Source organism: Ochotona princeps, chromosome 24, assembly GCF_030435755.1.
Source record: "Ochotona princeps isolate mOchPri1 chromosome 24, mOchPri1.hap1, whole genome shotgun sequence".
NCBI classification, from domain to species: domain Eukaryota; kingdom Metazoa; phylum Chordata; class Mammalia; order Lagomorpha; family Ochotonidae; genus Ochotona; species Ochotona princeps.
The window spans coordinates 13,555,096-13,571,821 of record NC_080855.1 but is presented as its reverse complement, the minus strand read 5'-3'; the positions used below and the strand labels follow the sequence as shown (position 1 = coordinate 13,571,821).

At 44.4% G+C, this 16,726-nt stretch overlaps 1 protein-coding gene across 5 annotated transcripts in view; it reads left to right on the top strand.

Annotated features, from left to right (window-relative positions):
* The window catches only part of GRIN2A (glutamate ionotropic receptor NMDA type subunit 2A), a 359,010-nt gene extending 353,368 nt beyond the window's left edge, over nt 1–5,642 (top strand). For all 5 annotated transcript variants that reach the window (XM_058681141.1, XM_058681137.1, XM_004586751.2 and 2 more), the window contains one exon: nt 1,935–5,642. In XM_058681141.1, the coding sequence (XP_058537124.1) occupies nt 1,935–3,737 (1,803 nt within the window). In that variant the 3' untranslated portion in view covers nt 3,738–5,642. The remainder of the gene's footprint in view (nt 1–1,934) is intronic.
* Nucleotides 5,643–16,726: the final 11,084 nt, after the last annotated feature.

Below are 16,726 nucleotides of genomic sequence, written 5' to 3'. Positions count from 1 at the left end.
GCAAAGACAAAGAGGGCTGACTCCTCCAGGCAGGTGGGAGCAGATGTCTCCAAGGGTGACAGGGCAGAGGCAAGCCACAGAATCTCCAGGTGACAGTAGAGAGACCTTGTTGGAACTAAATGCAAGTTTGGGAGGGAGTGGGAGGAAAATGACTGTTGTCATAAAACAAATAACAGGAAGAAAGGACATAGACATCGACTAATTCTAACATCTGGGAGCAAACCAGATGTTCACTCCAGGTGGCAGGACCCTTCCAGGTCGAAGCATCAGCTCACTGTATAATAAAATTGAGTGGGGAAGATGTAGGTCGCTACAAGAGGTTAAGAAACCCTGAGTTGTGTGAAAGACGCAGCTTGTTTGTATGATTTCCACATCCACACTCAGACAGCTCCAGCATTCCTGGGAGCAATAGGGAGGAGGTACAGCTTTCTGCATCCTAAACAAGGAAATTGGGGAGTTGCAGGAAGGTGGGAGAGGGGACAGCACCCGTGCCCTGAGCCTCAGGGACCCCAGGGTGGGGAGGATCAGAGGAGGAGAAGCTCAAACTTGCGTTCTTTTTGCTGTTTGCCATCCCTTGGTATTGTAGACTGCCAGCCACATCAAGGCTGCCACAGTTACCTAGCCTCCTCTGAGGGTTTAGCTCATCCCTGCCACAGGAGACCAGCAGAGCCACCATTATCAGAGGCCACAGTCATGTACACTTTGCTGGCATGTATGCCAAAGTCTGCAGCAACTGCCAAGTGAGTCTGCTTTCCAAACCCCTCCTTGGGTTGGCTACCCATCCGTCTCGGGAGGACGAGGTCAAAGCCAGCAGTCTTGATCTGATTGTTTCTGTTAGGAGCAGCTGCCAACATCCAGGGTGGACATGAGGGAAGGCAAAGAGGGCAACCAATCAAATTGTCACTGATGCCCTTTTACCTGCTGCCATAGCATGAATCAAGAGCTTTTCTCTTGGTGGCACTCCCTGGTTGCTTTGCTCAAAATGAAAACAGTTATTTTTCAGAAAGAAAGGAGTGGAACCCAAGGAGATGCGGATCTGAGGGGGTGCTTGTATTTGAGCTGCCCAAGAGTCCTTGGGTCATTCAGCTCCATGGAGGGATGTGAAGCTGGCCTCACCTGTCCATAGTGTTCTCTGTCGTTACTGCTGGAAGCTAAAACCAGATCCAACCACCTTGATCAGACGCATGCACAGAGAATACGCTGAGTGGATTCAGTTAAGAGCATCCGAACGTTTGTCTACAGGGCTTCAAAGAGCGTGTGTGTCTGTCTGTCCCTTTGTCCTCTGGTGCTCTGTCTTTAGGTATTTAAGTATTTATTTATATCAGCACCTCCAAAATGTCTGTTTGCCCTCACATGGCCTTCCTTCCTAAGTGCAATCATTTTGTTCACAGGAAAATACAGGTGCCGTTTGTACTGCTTGAGTGATGTGCTTTTGTCAATAGCTTCAGCACATGTGGAGGAATTTATTCCAGGAAAGAATGAATGATACGTGATCCTTCTGCACTGACTTGGTTCATCTACAATTAACTCTCTGGCATCCATCCAGCCTCTAGAGATGATGCCAGAAGCTTTAGATAAAGCATGCCTGGGTGCATTGAGTGTCGGGAGGGTCAATGACATATCCCGGTATGCCAATTTGGAGTTGCTGACCCATGGGTAGTCTTACGAGCATCAGCTGATGGCTTTTCGCAAACTGCCCATGTGACTCTCTGCCAAGGTGTTTAGTAACCCTGCACAAAAGCAACAGGGTCAACTTGATGCTCAGCAGTTTATCTTACAAATGTGATCAGGATTCAGTATGAAATTCGCTGTCTCTCCAGGGGCTCCTGCAAGGAGCAGCTGTCTCCTGTTGCAGGTGAAGGTCAGGTATGAGATGCTTCAGAGGGCACTGCTGCTGCTACTGCTTGATGGTATTGTATATTCCTCCCCAACAGGGCATCTACAGCTGCATTCATGGAGTGCACATCGAAGAGAAGAAGAAGTCTCCCGACTTCAATCTGACTGGGTCCCAGAGCAACATGCTGAAACTTCTCCGCTCGGCCAAGAACATCTCCAACATGTCCAACATGAACTCTTCCTCCAGGATGGATTCCCCCAAAAGAACTGCTGACTTCATCCAAAGAGGCTCCCTCATCGTGGACATGGTTTCCGATAAGGGGAACTTGATCTACTCGGACAACAGATCTTTCCAGGGGAAAGACAGCATCTTTGGGGAAAACATGAATGAACTCCAGACGTTCGTGGCCAACAGGCACAAGGACAGCCTCAACAACTATGTGTTCCAGGGACAGCACCCTCTCACTCTCAATGAGTCTAACCCCAACACGGTGGAGGTGGCTGTGAGCACAGAATCCAAGGCGAACTCCAGACCCAGGCAGCTGTGGAAGAAATCCATGGAGTCCCTGCGTCAGGATTCACTGCCCCAGAATCCGGTTTCCCAGAGGGAGGAGGGACCGGCGGAGAACAGGACCCACTCCCTCAAGAGCCCGAGGTACCTCCCAGAAGAGATGGCTCACTCTGACATTTCAGAGGCTTCCAGCCGGGCCACCTGCCACAGGGACCCGGACAACAACAAGAACCACAAAACCAAGGACAACTTCAAGAGATCGGCGGCCTCCAAGTACCCCAAGGACTGCAGTGAGGTCGAGCGACCCTACCTGAAAACCAAAGCCAGCTCCCCCAGGGACAAGATCTACACCATCGATGGTGAGAAGGAGCCCAGCTTTCACCTAGACCCGCCCCAGTTCGTGGAAAATACAGCCCTCCCCGAGAATATGGACTTCCCAGACCCCTACCAGGATCATAGCAACAGCTTCCGCAAGGCGGACACCACGCTGCCCATGAACAGGAATCGGCTGCACAACGAAGACGGGCTGCCCAACAACGACCAGCACAAGCTCTACCCCAAGCACTTCACCTTGAGAGACAAGGGGTCCCCTCACAGCGAGGGCAGTGACCGCTACCGCCAGAACTCCACCCACTGCCGGAGCTGCCTCTCCAACCTGCCCACTTACTCGGGCCATTTCACCATGCGGTCCCCCTTCAAGTGTGATGCCTGCCTGCGGATGGGGAACCTCTATGACATCGACGAAGATCAGATGCTCCAGGAGACAGGTAACCCTGCCGCCCAGGAGGAGGCCTACCAGCAAGACTGGGCACAGAACAACGCCCTCCAGTTGCAAAAGAACAAGCTGAGGATTAGCCGGCAGCATTCTTACGATAACATTCTCGACAAGCCCAGGGAGCTAGACCTTAGCAAGCCCTCCCGGAGCATAAGCCTCAAGGACCGGGAACGGCTTCTGGAAGGAAATTTGTATGGGAGCCTGTTCAGTGTGCCCTCAAGCAAACTCCTGGGGAACAAAAGCTCCCTTTTCCCCCAAGGCCTGGAGGACAGCAAGAGGAGCAAGTCCCTCTTGCCGGACCACACTTCCGATAACCCTTTCCTTCACTCCTATGGGGATGACCAGCGCCTAGTAATTGGGAGATGCCCCTCGGACCCCTATAAACACTCACTGCCATCACAGGCAGTGAACGACAGCTACCTGCGCTCGTCCTTGAGGTCAACCGCATCGTACTGTTCCAGGGACAGCCGGAGCCACAGTGACGTGTACATTTCAGAGCATGTTATGCCTTATGTTGCGAATAAGAATAATATGTACTCCACCCCCAGGGTTTTAAACTCCTGCAGCAATAGACGTGTGTACAAGAAAATGCCTAGCATCGAATCTGATGTTTAAAAATCTTCCATTAATGTTTCACCTATAGGGAAACATACGTAATGGCCAGTGTTCTGGAGGGTAAGAGTCAGATGTCCTAAGAGGAAGTTGGTGTAGGGAGTATCTGTGTTGGCTCTTTGGTCCATGGCTCCGTGCCATAGTCTTCCATTCAAGAAACCTTTTGAGGTGTGAGCTGAGCATGGCAGATTTCAGATAGATGAGTCCTTAACCAAAACAAACAGATAAGGGCAAGTATCCTGGACATGCCTAACCAGGTAGGTTGGCAATAGTGATGCACCAAATGTTGGTGGCGATGTTATGCTTTCCTATATTCCAAATGCCATTAAGATCAGTCCACCGTGTAATTTCCCCATCCGAAATGCCTAATGGTTTTCTCTAATACAGATTAAGCAATATGGTATGCATGTAAACCTGACACAGACAAAATAAATTTAAGATTGCATCTGCACTGTAGTGAGATTGACATGTGCAAGAGATTAGGAAGTTTGGCTTGTAACAGTCCCAGCTTTCTTGTCATGCCTTCACTGTCACACCCAGGCCCAACCCTAAGAACTCCAGGATGTACCCTCCCTCCCCACCCCAACCCCAGAGAATAACAAATCGGTGTGTTTATGGTAACTAAGCTACCTTCATTAGAGTCCATTTCCAAGATAGGTCTGGAGCAAAAAGCCCGAGGAAGCACCCTTAGGCACAGAGCTACCGGGATCCCCTTGGACGTTGATATGTGTGTTTTGTCCTTGGCTTTGATGGTCTTGTTCAGTGCTGCATAAACTTACACATTTCTGTCTTCAATATCTAAGTGTAGATCTCCCATCTGTGACCTGGTGGTCATTGTAATTTACCCGAAGACTTCTGTGTATGTAAGCTTGCATTTCCTTCCTTCTGGTGACGACTCAGGGTTGTATAGTATCTGTTACCCTTTCCCTCCCAGAGTGACCCTAGCTCGTCCAGTCCCCCCAGGCAGCCATGTGGTGTCTAATTAGCTGTGTGTTGCTGTCCCCAGAGTTGTTAATGTGATGACACACGCCAACAGCCATATGTATACTGCAATTCGTCAGAAGTGCAATGCCATCTGTCTGCCGGAGGGTAGCACAGGTTGCGGTTTTATCTCCCTAGATCCCATGAAGTTCTGTTGGATAGAATCTCCACCCCGATCAAACCATTAAATCTAAAACCTTTAAAAGATGAGACACTCCTGTCTCCACCCCAAGCCTTCTCCAAACGGTGGGTAAACTTTTGCCAAACGACTGGTTTCTCGCTTCTGAAACAGAGTTCTATTGGAGGCAGAACGCATCACCAGCCACCAACAGCGATACAGGAAGAATTCCTCAAAGCATTTGTCATTTCTGAGTCACCTACACTATCCCACTCTTGTTCTCCAGAGACCTGTGCATGTATGGTATGGGATGACACTCATTTCAAAACAGTTGGAGATAGAGGTGGGAGTATGTATGCCTGGGAGTTTCTTAGCCCACTACCTGACTCATAAAAAGGGCCCTGCAAAGACAGCATGGTTTATCAGATCAGAATTTTCTAGTTGAAAAACTAAATACCACAAAATCAGCCAACTTGATTAAACATCTTATGATGGTCTGCCCTAATAATGAGCGCGTTTCAGATGTGTTTGTGTCCTTGAAGTGCGTGGGGTGAGCAGCCGTCAACATATGCAGAGAACCTTGATCTGAATGGTGAAGTTTTAAGCTAATGAAAGCTAGCCCAGCTGTTTCCTGGCTTCTTCCTGAGTTTTACTTTCAGTTCTTAGAGAAAGGGACAGGGTGGCAGATTGAAGCATCTTTCCCAATTCTTCTCCTGGTGTGTTCTGCTTCATAAGTAATGTTTTCCTACAAGTGGGCAGGTGCCAGGGACTGTTGTCTTGTAAATGAGGAATATCTTGAATGGCTTGGTTCTTTGGGGAAGCTCTATAATGAGAGAAAAAATAGTAGTTGCAGTACATTTCGGGGTCAGTAGTAAAGGGGCAGAGAGAAACAAGGACTGAAGACATCTTCCTATCCTTTTTGCAAGGCAGAAGGGACTGACAAGTGTTGATAACCAGCATCCTGGAAAATTATGCTTTATTTCAAGATGCTGAATTTTGCTGCCCCAAAATCTGGCAAGGAAGAAGCCTAAATTGAAGGTCTTTGAACAGTCACCCCAATTTCTGATCTTAAATTTCTCTGACCATAGAGCCCTGTCAGTCTTTCCTGCCTTTGTCCTCCCATGGCATTCCAGATTTGTGTTCCTCAGCTAAGAGCACCTCCATTTCCTGGGCTGGCATGTCTTAACATGCAGTGAATTTGAAAATCTTCCCTAGAATGCAGAGCAGCAAAGAGGCTTTCTGTCTTTGTCTTGTGTCTTCAAAACCCAGGGGTGCTGCTAAATGCCACAGAATCTCCAGGGTGAGTGCAAATTACATTCGTAGATCAAAAAGCCTTCTCCTAATCACAGCATTATTTCCCACACTCAATCCTTTACACCTCTGGATAAAGGAAATGAGAATGTGGCTTTGGGTATAGCCAGCAAGTATTATAGTGGAAAAATACACTTATTTTAAAAACGGTAGTGTTTTAACAAATAACTGGCAATCCTTTGCTGTGTAATTTTCCTTTCTCCATCAATTCACTGAGTCATAAATGTGATGATCCCACACCAATAAATAAATAAACAAATAAATAAATAAACCACTGATCCAAGGATTGATTTCCCAATGGAAGATAGTGAAACAGAGTTATGCAGTGGTATTCCAAATCAGTTCAATTACTTGGAAAAAGAGAGACCCGTAGAAAGATCATGTGCAACAGCAAACAGCACCCACAATGTGGGAGGATCCCTAAACTATGGGAGGGGTTTCTATGACACCGCCCAGCTCTAGTGCCCTTGGCTTGATGGATCCCAAGGAACTGGAATCTGAACCCAGAGATCCATGTCTGACTTAACCAAACTCCCACCATTAACGACGTCTCATTAACTCTCAGGGTCTTTCCCACTTGTGGAGGAGCCAGTTGGCTGCCAGTTGTAAGTGGACACGTGCGGTCAGGCTTCTGTCCATGAGTAGTAGCACTTGTGGGACACCAGTTTGAAATTGTTTCTGTAAAAGAGAGTCCCCTGGGTCAAGGGTTCCACTCTAGGAAACCTTCGTGTTTCTGGAAAACTACTGTCCTTATCCTGACACTTGTAATGCTGAGAGCAACCAAGCTGCCCGTGGACTTACCTTCCTACCAGAGAGACTCCTATGAGTGGTAAAGGATTATTCTTTCACCTCCCCATTGCCGTTCTGTCCTCTGCAAATGTGTCTGCTTCATTCCAGCCAGCACCAGGACTTGGGTGTCTCATGGAACATACTTTATTTTCTCTTCCCTGTTTTGTAGGGTACCTGAGGAGTTTCAATACTTAGCTTTTTGGTGAACATGTTAAAATTCACCCATTACAGCAAAAATTGTCAAATCAGTTCATGCTTATTTTCTGGGAGAGAAAAAAAAAATTACACCTTGTTTACAAATGAAATAGTTTCATTTAAATAGGACCTGAGCCAAGCCGGTTAATTAGTCAAAGGATCCACAGCAGTCCTGCAGTCACACATTGTTTATTCTATTTGATATGTCTACCACTGATGTGTGTTTAATATTCCGCATCCTTCTCAGGAAATGACAAATGCCCTGAATTCTTTGCAAATAGAATTGCTAATGAAAAAAGAGAAAAAAGTTGGTGTTAATTAAATGGTGATTAAAAATTTATCTCCTTTAAAACTAAAAAGTGCAACTTTAATAATCACTTGTCATATAAATAAATACCTTGCACTGAAATCCCTTGTGGTTTCAGACCTAAATAAATACTAGCTCGAGAAACCTAAATCTCTTTCTGAGGAGCAGGATATATCTGTAATAATATACATATTCCTGTACTGCCTCTTCATACACAGCTGTTGTGCAGCAGTGCTTGTGGTGGGGACATGAGTTGTTTCTGAAGTTGTTGTAGTAACCCATGGCTATGGTGGACATAATTGAATTTGGAGAAAAAAAAAGTAAGTGGAAGCTGAATTCTCGGGTTGGTCTTTAATATGATTTGTGGGGTTCTCTATCAAGGCAGCTTCTTCCCAAAAGTCCTGTCGCTTTTGGCTTGAGTCAAAAATCAGACCTTTCCAGATACCCCCTGTTATTTTGATAAACAGGATCGGACTGGGGGATGAGAGATCATGTGGGATCTGCCCTTGGAAGGTTCTCCCAATATGCAGTTGCTCTTTTCATTCAGCCGCTCCTTGTTGTACTCTGTATCTGAATGTGTCAGATGAGGTCGACCTTCTGCTTGACACAGATAAGAAATGATCAAATGCAGTTACCCTGTGAATACATACGCTCGTGTACACATGTACATAATATACACGCTTGGTTTCTACAGTTCACACATAATGTATTATTATCCAAATGAATTGTACATATTGTAAAATTTATGTTAAAAGTTAAATGGTAATATGGTATTAACACATGGAAAACCCACTCTGGCTATTTTGATAGGAGGATATTTCTGTAGAGAGGACACTATATTTTTTTAAATCTCATTTCCAGGGAGGATGATGGAGCCCAAGTCGGATTTGAGAGTTGGTGTTCTTAACCCCTTCTTTCAAAAATCAGAGTTTGGGGGCATGGGATACACGCTCCCCGGTTATATTTCCGTTCTGAAGATGTTGTTTAACAGGGATTTTGTGTGTGATTTCTGGAAAGCCATTACAGGGCATAGATTTCCTATTTGAATTTCTCATCCCCTTCCCATGCCCTTCTATTTTTATACCCAGAAGTACTGTTAGTAGACTATCAATGCCCAGAAGGTTCTGGAGAGAACCGAATTTGTATCATTTATTAGACTATGCCAAGTTTTGGGGAAGGGGTGGGAGATGAGAAAGCCGAGTCTTCAAAGCAGCAATAACCTGTATACAAGATTGTCAAGGTAAGAGAGGATCAGAGCTGGGACTAGAACCCTAGATTCCACAGCCCTAATTCTGCCTCAATTTCTCTTTCCCATTCGTGAGAACACTCCTGAGTACCTTTGTATCAAGACTCAGCTCCTAAAACTGACCTGGCCTTCTTTGTCCCATGTCCTCTGCAGATCCGTGCAAGCCTTTTTGAGTTTGGACTTCTGTTTAGCTCCCCTGGCCATCCCTGTCTCAAGAGCCCCAGGGGAAAGAAAGCCTTTGCAGGAACCTTCACCCTGGGAAGAGTCCATGAGGGATGTAATTTAAAATCTCAAACCAAAGACAGAAACCAGTAGTAATCACTGAAACAACAGAGTTCTGTTCCCCACGTGCTGAAGATAAACAGGTCCAGACAGGACGTGGCTTCGTGTCTGGTCTCTCAGCCTTTTCCCCAAAGGGCCAATTTGGGTTTGGGGAGACAATCAGGGAATAGAAATACATTCTCATAAGATTATTGTTTAGAAATTCAGTTCTTTAATAAAAAAAAATGAGGACCCACAAAAATGCAAACACAGACTAAACAGTAAAAACTAGAAATAGTAATGTCATTGAATGAATCTCATTCCATGATCAAAGTTTTTTTTTTTCAAGTTTGTAGACCAAACCTTTTAAGTCACTACAGAATCAATTGATGTTCCTGGAAATAGGCTTCACTTTACACCTTTGAGAAGGCTCTGAGGAAATCCAGGAGGAGCTGCACAGGAGAACAAACTCTCACCCACTTTTGCACATGTAGACTTGGATCTGATTCCAACCAATTCTCTACCCCTTGCCAGACCGTGCTTCCTCCTATCATTGCTCATGACATGTGCTTCAGGGGGGAAAAGGTGAAAAAAATCCTCAAAGGATTAGGAAATAGAACATGCTGTAAAGATAAAACAGTTCCAAAAAGTATTTTTGTTTGGTTTTGTTTCCAACAAGCGAAGAACACTTCTGATAGTCCAGGGTATGAATGTATCAGGGAAGGTGGAGGGAGAATTCTTGGTTGAGTCCCAAGTGCCTGCTGTTGTGGCTGGTGAAAGGTGCTAAGTGCCCCACGGAACTGGGTGAATAGGTGACAAAAGGAATCGAGGTGTAAATCAGGAAAGGTGTTGGGGTGGTGGTGGAGCTATTTTATGCTCCACGGATCTGATTCAGGGCATCATTGGAACCCTGGATTCTCTGCTTAGGACAAGTACATGCACCTCAATTGGGAGATGCCGGTAGCTGACGCAGACTGTATTTGAGGTACAGCCTAGCATGTAAGGTAAAGATCCTTAGGACAAAAAGAGAATCAGTCCCATTTTGTGAATAAAGAAACCAAGGCTCAGGTTGTCCCCAATCCTCGTCAGTGCCACGAATCAGCTCATCCATCCTTAGTGTGAGAATAAACCCTCAAAGTGCCTGATCTCCTGGGAGGTCAGAATAGACGAGAGAGAGAGAGAGAGAAAGAGAGAGAGAGAGAGAGAGAGAGAGAGAGAGAGAGAGAGAGAGAGAGAGGCAGTGTTGAAGTCCCTGGGATTGCTGTAATGAGGGGGTGCTAGTGTCCTACCCTGGCTTTCTGGTTTGGGTGTACGAAGAACTCCTGAGGCTCTCCCTGCTATTCTCAGCCGCTTCTAAGCCTGAACATGGGTTGTGTCTCTCTCCTTCCATAAGCTTGCCACTTAGCTTTTCTCTTTTTGGTTCTTGGGGAGTTATTTCTCTACTTAGCATGTGCCTAATCTTAACTATCCATTTCCTAACCTTCTTTTATCAGTTAACATCAGGGCTAATTTCATGAAACATATGTACATAGTATGCACACACACACACACACACACACTGCCCTGTGACCCTTCTTCAAAGCTCTCCCTAAACATTGTGACCCATTTTCAAAGAAGTCATGTGCATTGCAAGTTGACTATTCCCTCCTATTCCATCCATATTCTTGGTTGTCTTGGACAAGCAGCAAGTATCCAGTTGAGAGGTTGCAGGGAATAAGAGAATTTTGCACTGAGAGCTGAGGTAGTCGGAATGACGGAGGGCCAGCTATTAAATGTGGTTGTTTTTCTTCTTGATTTGTTTTTTTCTTTTTTTCAGATTGCCTTAGAGATGCTTTTCTGGTCACTAATGTCAGGATGACTGTTGAACCTCGAATGTCCCTTCAGTTTGTCCTGTCCAGAGTGTCCAGTTGGAATATTTCCATCTGGCTTGCCAGGAGCCCAGAGTGATGTCATGCTTCATGCATTCTGCAGGCAAAGCCAGGGAGCCACACATGCCTTGCTTCCCCTGCCCCCATTTCTAAGCTGCACTGCTTTTCTAGCATTTCTATTGACTGTGAAGCACTTTATACCCATTCTGCAAACGAGGAAATGGATCTGGAATTTGGAGGAATATTTTCTGGGAGGCTGCTTGTACTCATCCTGGCGAGTCTTTGAACCTGAGAGGAATTCTTCAGCTGTTGTTCAAGCTGGCAGTAAAATGTCTCTAAAGACAGAAAGGTTATGATTGTCACTGAAGGATCACTTGGAGATCCTGTTTGGGGTTCTGCAAGTTCATGACAAGGTCCTCCCAAGGCATGCTGGACTGTGCAGAAATGGAGCAGCCCAAAGTGATTCCTCCGAAGCCACATTTCAAAATCCACAGTTCTAAGGCAACCTAACCAAGCTGTTTAAAACAGAGCCATCGCTCAGATTAACTCCCTCAAACAAGGTTAACAGCAGCCTACAGAAACACACAAGACAAAACTGAGTGTAAATCCCTCTGACCTACCATGTCAGTGAACAATGGGTTTACGCTTTTTGATTCTAGAACATTCCTCATTAGCAGTAGCCCCAGGTCATAACCCATTCCAGTTAATCCTCTTTCAAACCTTTGGGAAGGATTTAAGGTGAACTTTCACTAGGATATTAACATAATGCATAGCCAATACCACAGCTGCCTTTATCAATTAATAAGGTTAATTGTCCCCCAGCAAATTTAAATTTGTCTTTAGCATTCTAAATGCTTCTCATTGATCTGACATTTTGGTGTTTCAAGCTTTTAAAGGGCTCAAATCAAAAACTATCGATAACTGAGCAAAATGCGAAGGTCCAGAAATATAAAACCATTGTCAGTTTTTCCTCAACAAGCAATCACAGCCTTTTGAATTGAACTGAGGTTTTTATGTTAGCCATCTAAGACTTATTGAATTATTTGGATTCTCAGTCAAGCTAATTCAAGTGAATGAACACCATTGATTGTTTTAAACCTATTTTACTTTTTTTTTTTAACCTTCTGTTTATTAGGTTTGTAGACATAGCTCTGAGGCCATGGCCATTTGTGGAAAATGCTCCAGTTAAAAAATAAAAAGGTTCAGATACTAAATACAAATGATCTTTGAAAATTCTCATAGATTTGGGAAGGTGAAAATGGAACGTATAACATTCACACTTCCCCAGTTTTTCACTGGGAAAGGATGTCAGTTGCCTATTTAAAAAATAAGATATTAGGTCAAGAATAACATACTCATTGGAAATGTAGTAACTGCTCAGGACAAGGAATTCCATGGATAATAGTAGCTTGGAAAATTTCTAAGCCTGAGGGCTCTCAAAGACTTCTTTACTGCTTGTTTTAAACTATGAGTGATAGTCTTATTCTCTTGCTAAAACAAATTTTAAAGAATATACTGGCCCAATTAAGCAGTAGAATTAATCAGTTTCAATCAACATTGGAATGTTTGTATTTTTATGTGAAACATATTTTCAGATGAATGTTCAGAAAGAGTGAAGTGAGTTCGTTGGTGACTTGAATAAAAAGTAGATGATTTAAAAAATGACCCCAGGTAGAAAAAGAGTGTAACCAATTCATTTTTCACCCTGTTGTAAGACTTGTTGTGTAATACCTGAGCTGCTTGCTGCGTATAAGAGAGGTTTTAATTAAGCAGTCTACATGTAAGGTTTATGTCTGAATCCTGTTCTAATCAAATACGGATGGGGTTGAACTTCATATGCTGAGCGTTCCCACTCACAGCCACATTCAAACACTGCCTAAAACCCATGCCAGGAATAGCTTGATCTCTTGTGTGGTGGAGCCCAGAGCAAGTTGCGTGTTCCACTCAGTGGGTCTTCATTTGGGAATAAATGTTCACCTAGCAACCACAGCAGCTTATATCTGTCATGTTTCAATCCACTGCATGAGGAAGTGCTAATAACTGTATTCAATATTTCCAAGCATAGCTACGAAACTACACGTTTGCTTAACACCTTTCTATGATAGAGGAAGTATATATTATGGTTGTCTTCTTGTAGTTTGTCCTTTAATTTTGTTCAATGTGTTATCAACTGTTTTAAGGAATGGGGTTTGAAATGTGTGTACAAAATGAGGTGTACATAACTTCCAAGGCAATGGAAGTGCCCGTCCATATGGTGTAAAAATGTAAATACAGGGAAATTTCATTTTTCTAATAAAGATAATTTCTGCCGATTGATAGGAAAACAAGAAAATTGTGTGGTGGTCTTTGTTGTTACATTGCTGCTGCTGCTGCTGCTGCAGGAATAGCATCAGACAGGTCTCATGTGTCTGCAAAGGAAAAGGAACTTGATTTCTTGTGAAGAGAAGGAAGGTACTGGGGAGAACCCAAGGTTGGCTCCACAATTTCGGCAGCAGTTCTTGTTTCTGGCCCTTTCCTGGCTCTCTCCATCCTACCTCCACACTGGTAACCTTTACTCTGATGATGTGGGCATTTGCCAGGAACTTCCCTCCTTTGTATGACCTAAACGAGTCACATAGGTACTTGCCCTTTGCTTACCTATGCCAAGGAAAAAATAAACCCACAAAATGCTTGTTAGCGAGCATCTTGCAGCGTTCTTCATCTCGGGAAATGGCACTGTGACTGAACTGATTTCTCAGGCTAAATACCAATCGATCATCCCTCACTTCTCTTCCCCCCATTGCATCCAATCCATCTGCCAGTCCTTTCTGCATGACCTTTAAAATACAGGCAGGACCCATCAACATCTCATCACTTGTACCACTATCACCCATTCCAACATCTCCAATTTATGGTGCTGCAATAATTTTCAAAGCAGCTAACCTGCTTCTGCCCTCACCTCCATATCTACCCATTCTCCATGCAGAAGACAGAACATGGCAGTACTTTCAAAAACATGAATTACATTCAGAATCTTTCCATTACAATCAAAATAAAATCCAACTTCTTCCCCAGGACCTCGTAGTTCTAATTGGTCTGCCTGGTCTCCTAGCTCTTCTAGTACTCAGGACCTCTGTACTTGCTGTTGCTTCCCTCATGTAATTCTTCCTTTTCATGACTTCATCCTTCATCAGACTTCAGGCTCTGTTTAAGTGCCATCTCCTCAAAGAGGCATTCTCTGACCACCTTCCCTTATATAAAACTTCCCATCATTCTGTTGAGGGGAGAATTTTCCATGGACCACTGCCCCTTTGGCTAAGGTCTGGGCAGGAATGGGACAGATTGGTGTTCCCCTAGGAAAATATTTGATCTGGGACAGAACTAGAACTTCTAGAAACATTGATATGCTGCGACAGTTATGAAATATGCCAACTAATGCTCTAGGTGCAGGGTAAGAAGCAGGCACTGTGGTCCTCAAAAACAGGATGTGGACCTGCCTCAGGCTCGTGTCTCCAATGCTCTCGCTCACTCAGGAGGATTTTCTAGAGGCTGTGGAATAACAGTGCTATGGTATGGCACAGCACCTTTTCTGCTATTTCTTCCTGGCCCAGACTTTCACGAGTTCTGCCCCATCCTTTAAAAATATGCATTAAAGATTATTTGAAATGCATAAAGACAGAGAGTGGGTAATGAATACACAAAGAAATATTTCTCACTCCAGAGGCAGGGCCCAAGCCAGGCCAGGCTGAAGCCAGGAGCCTGGAGCTCAATCCAGGTAGGTGACAGGAACTGAATCATTTGAGCATCACCTGCTTCCTTTCAGGGCTCACATTAGCAGGAGGCTGGAATCAAAGTTGATCCAGAGCTTGAACTCAAGCACTCCAATGTGGAGTGTGGACATGCCAATTATTGTCTTACCTGCTGCACCAAGTGTCCACTCATGTCTTATGTCTCTACAGATGCAGAAATTAAGGCTGGGACAAAGGGAATATGTCATTCAAGCTCATGTAGCTCTTAGCAATCAAGGCTTTGTACCCAGCTCTCCCACCAGGTCCCAAGATGGATAAAGGACATAAACACTTCTGAGCCAGTTACCATGTACTCTGACCCAGATTCTTACGCCACGTTCACAGACGTTGTTTTAGTAAATTCTTCCAGTCATGTGAAAAACTCAGATCCAACTCTCTCCTCAAAAAATCACACTCAACTACAATGTGAGTGTATTCCACAAGGTCAATAGGACAAGTTATTCATGAAACAAACGTCATCATAAATAAGAAAATACTTCTTCAACCCTCAAATAATTGATCTACTGGAAGGCACAATGGATTGTTGGCATCAGAAATGTATAATGGCATTCACGTCTGTTATAGAAGAGAAGCCTGGGAGACAAGAATGCTGCTGCCTTACCCCTCACTTAACAGAGGAGGACACTGAGAGCCAGAGGTTTGAAGTGGTCAGGTTCGAAGGTGGAATTAACACATGACGGTGAAAGATGTTTTAACTGCATGTCCTGAACTCTTTCGGCACAGCCCAGTCTCCAAGGAAGAGAATGAAGCCCTACCCCTTTTCTCTTGCTTCATTCTCTGTCCTCAGAGCTCTCCCCTCAATCCCAGCCTTTTCTTCAGAGCAGATGAAGATGGGCCATTTCCAACACATTTTCCATTAACTGAAGTGGCACTAAATACCATGGCAGCTATGAAACTAATCGGCAATTTGTAGGATGCCTTTATATACACGCAGCCCCATGGAGGAGCATAATTATTTGCTAACAAGGAGGCGATTGATACTTGGGACTTGGGATTACTTGCTCCTGACAGTGATGTGACTGTCCAGAATGCTTGCTTTTTCTTCTTTTTTTTTTTGTTTTGTTTTTTTTTGTTTGTTTTGTTTTTTTGCCTCTCCCTCCTGTTTGGCTATAACCAACATACCAGACAGCCAAGCAAACTTAATTAATGGGCAGTGCTAGACCTGTGAGAGGGGCAGGTTCTCACCTGCAGGTCAAATTTACAATAATTCCAAGGATAAAACAAACAGAAAAATATTTTCCCTGGGGTGACTTGCTGTCTTTCACTGATAATGCAATTACTGAAGTCACTTATCTTCTTTCCCGAGTTTTCTGACAAATGTTGTCAGAGTTTGTGGACCCATCTTAGTAAAGAACTTTCCAAACATGTAAGAGTGCTCCTTTATAGCAGGGATTGTAGCTTTCACCTCATATATCAGAAAGCAAAGGCTCAGAGATTAAAAATAACTTTTTGAAGATGATGGAACCAGCATCTTGTGACACTGGGTTTGGGGTGAACACAAACGTGCTGGTCTCCAAAATTTTACTATCTCTGCAATCATAGTCCAACAGTGTTGGCAGGAACTTCCTCTGATTCCCCAAGGCCTTGTACACTTCAAGTTCTCAAACAACTCAGGAGATGGCTGGATGTCCAGGACACCTGACCCCAGGTTCCTGGGAACAGTGTCTTTCCCCAGAGGTGGGAAGTCTTTTTCCTAAGCAAGCAACTAGAAAAATGACTTCACCTTTGTTGCTCTGCTGTCCAAGATTCTGAAAGTTCTAGAAGAGCTATTGAGTAAAACTGTCTTCAGTATTCCCCAGTGACGACAGCAAAGAGGCCCCACATTTTTGCTCCTGGAATCTCCAAGGTGCTAAAAGTTCCAATGAGAATGTGCAAAGCCTTTTGCAGCCTAGCTTAGTTTAAAAGAAAAGATTCCCATAGTGTTGGTTTGCCAGCAGAAGCAGACAGAAGCAGTCCATGCTGTGACTTTCCATTTGAAATTCTTTGCTTTCCCTTGAAGAAGTGTTCACTTTCACTCTCCACCACCTGCTGAGATGCCAGAATGTCTCAGAAGTTTTTCTTTCTATTTCCGTTTCTCTGTGTGTGTGTGTGTGTGTGTGTGTGTGCGCGCGCGCGCGCGCCTGCCCAA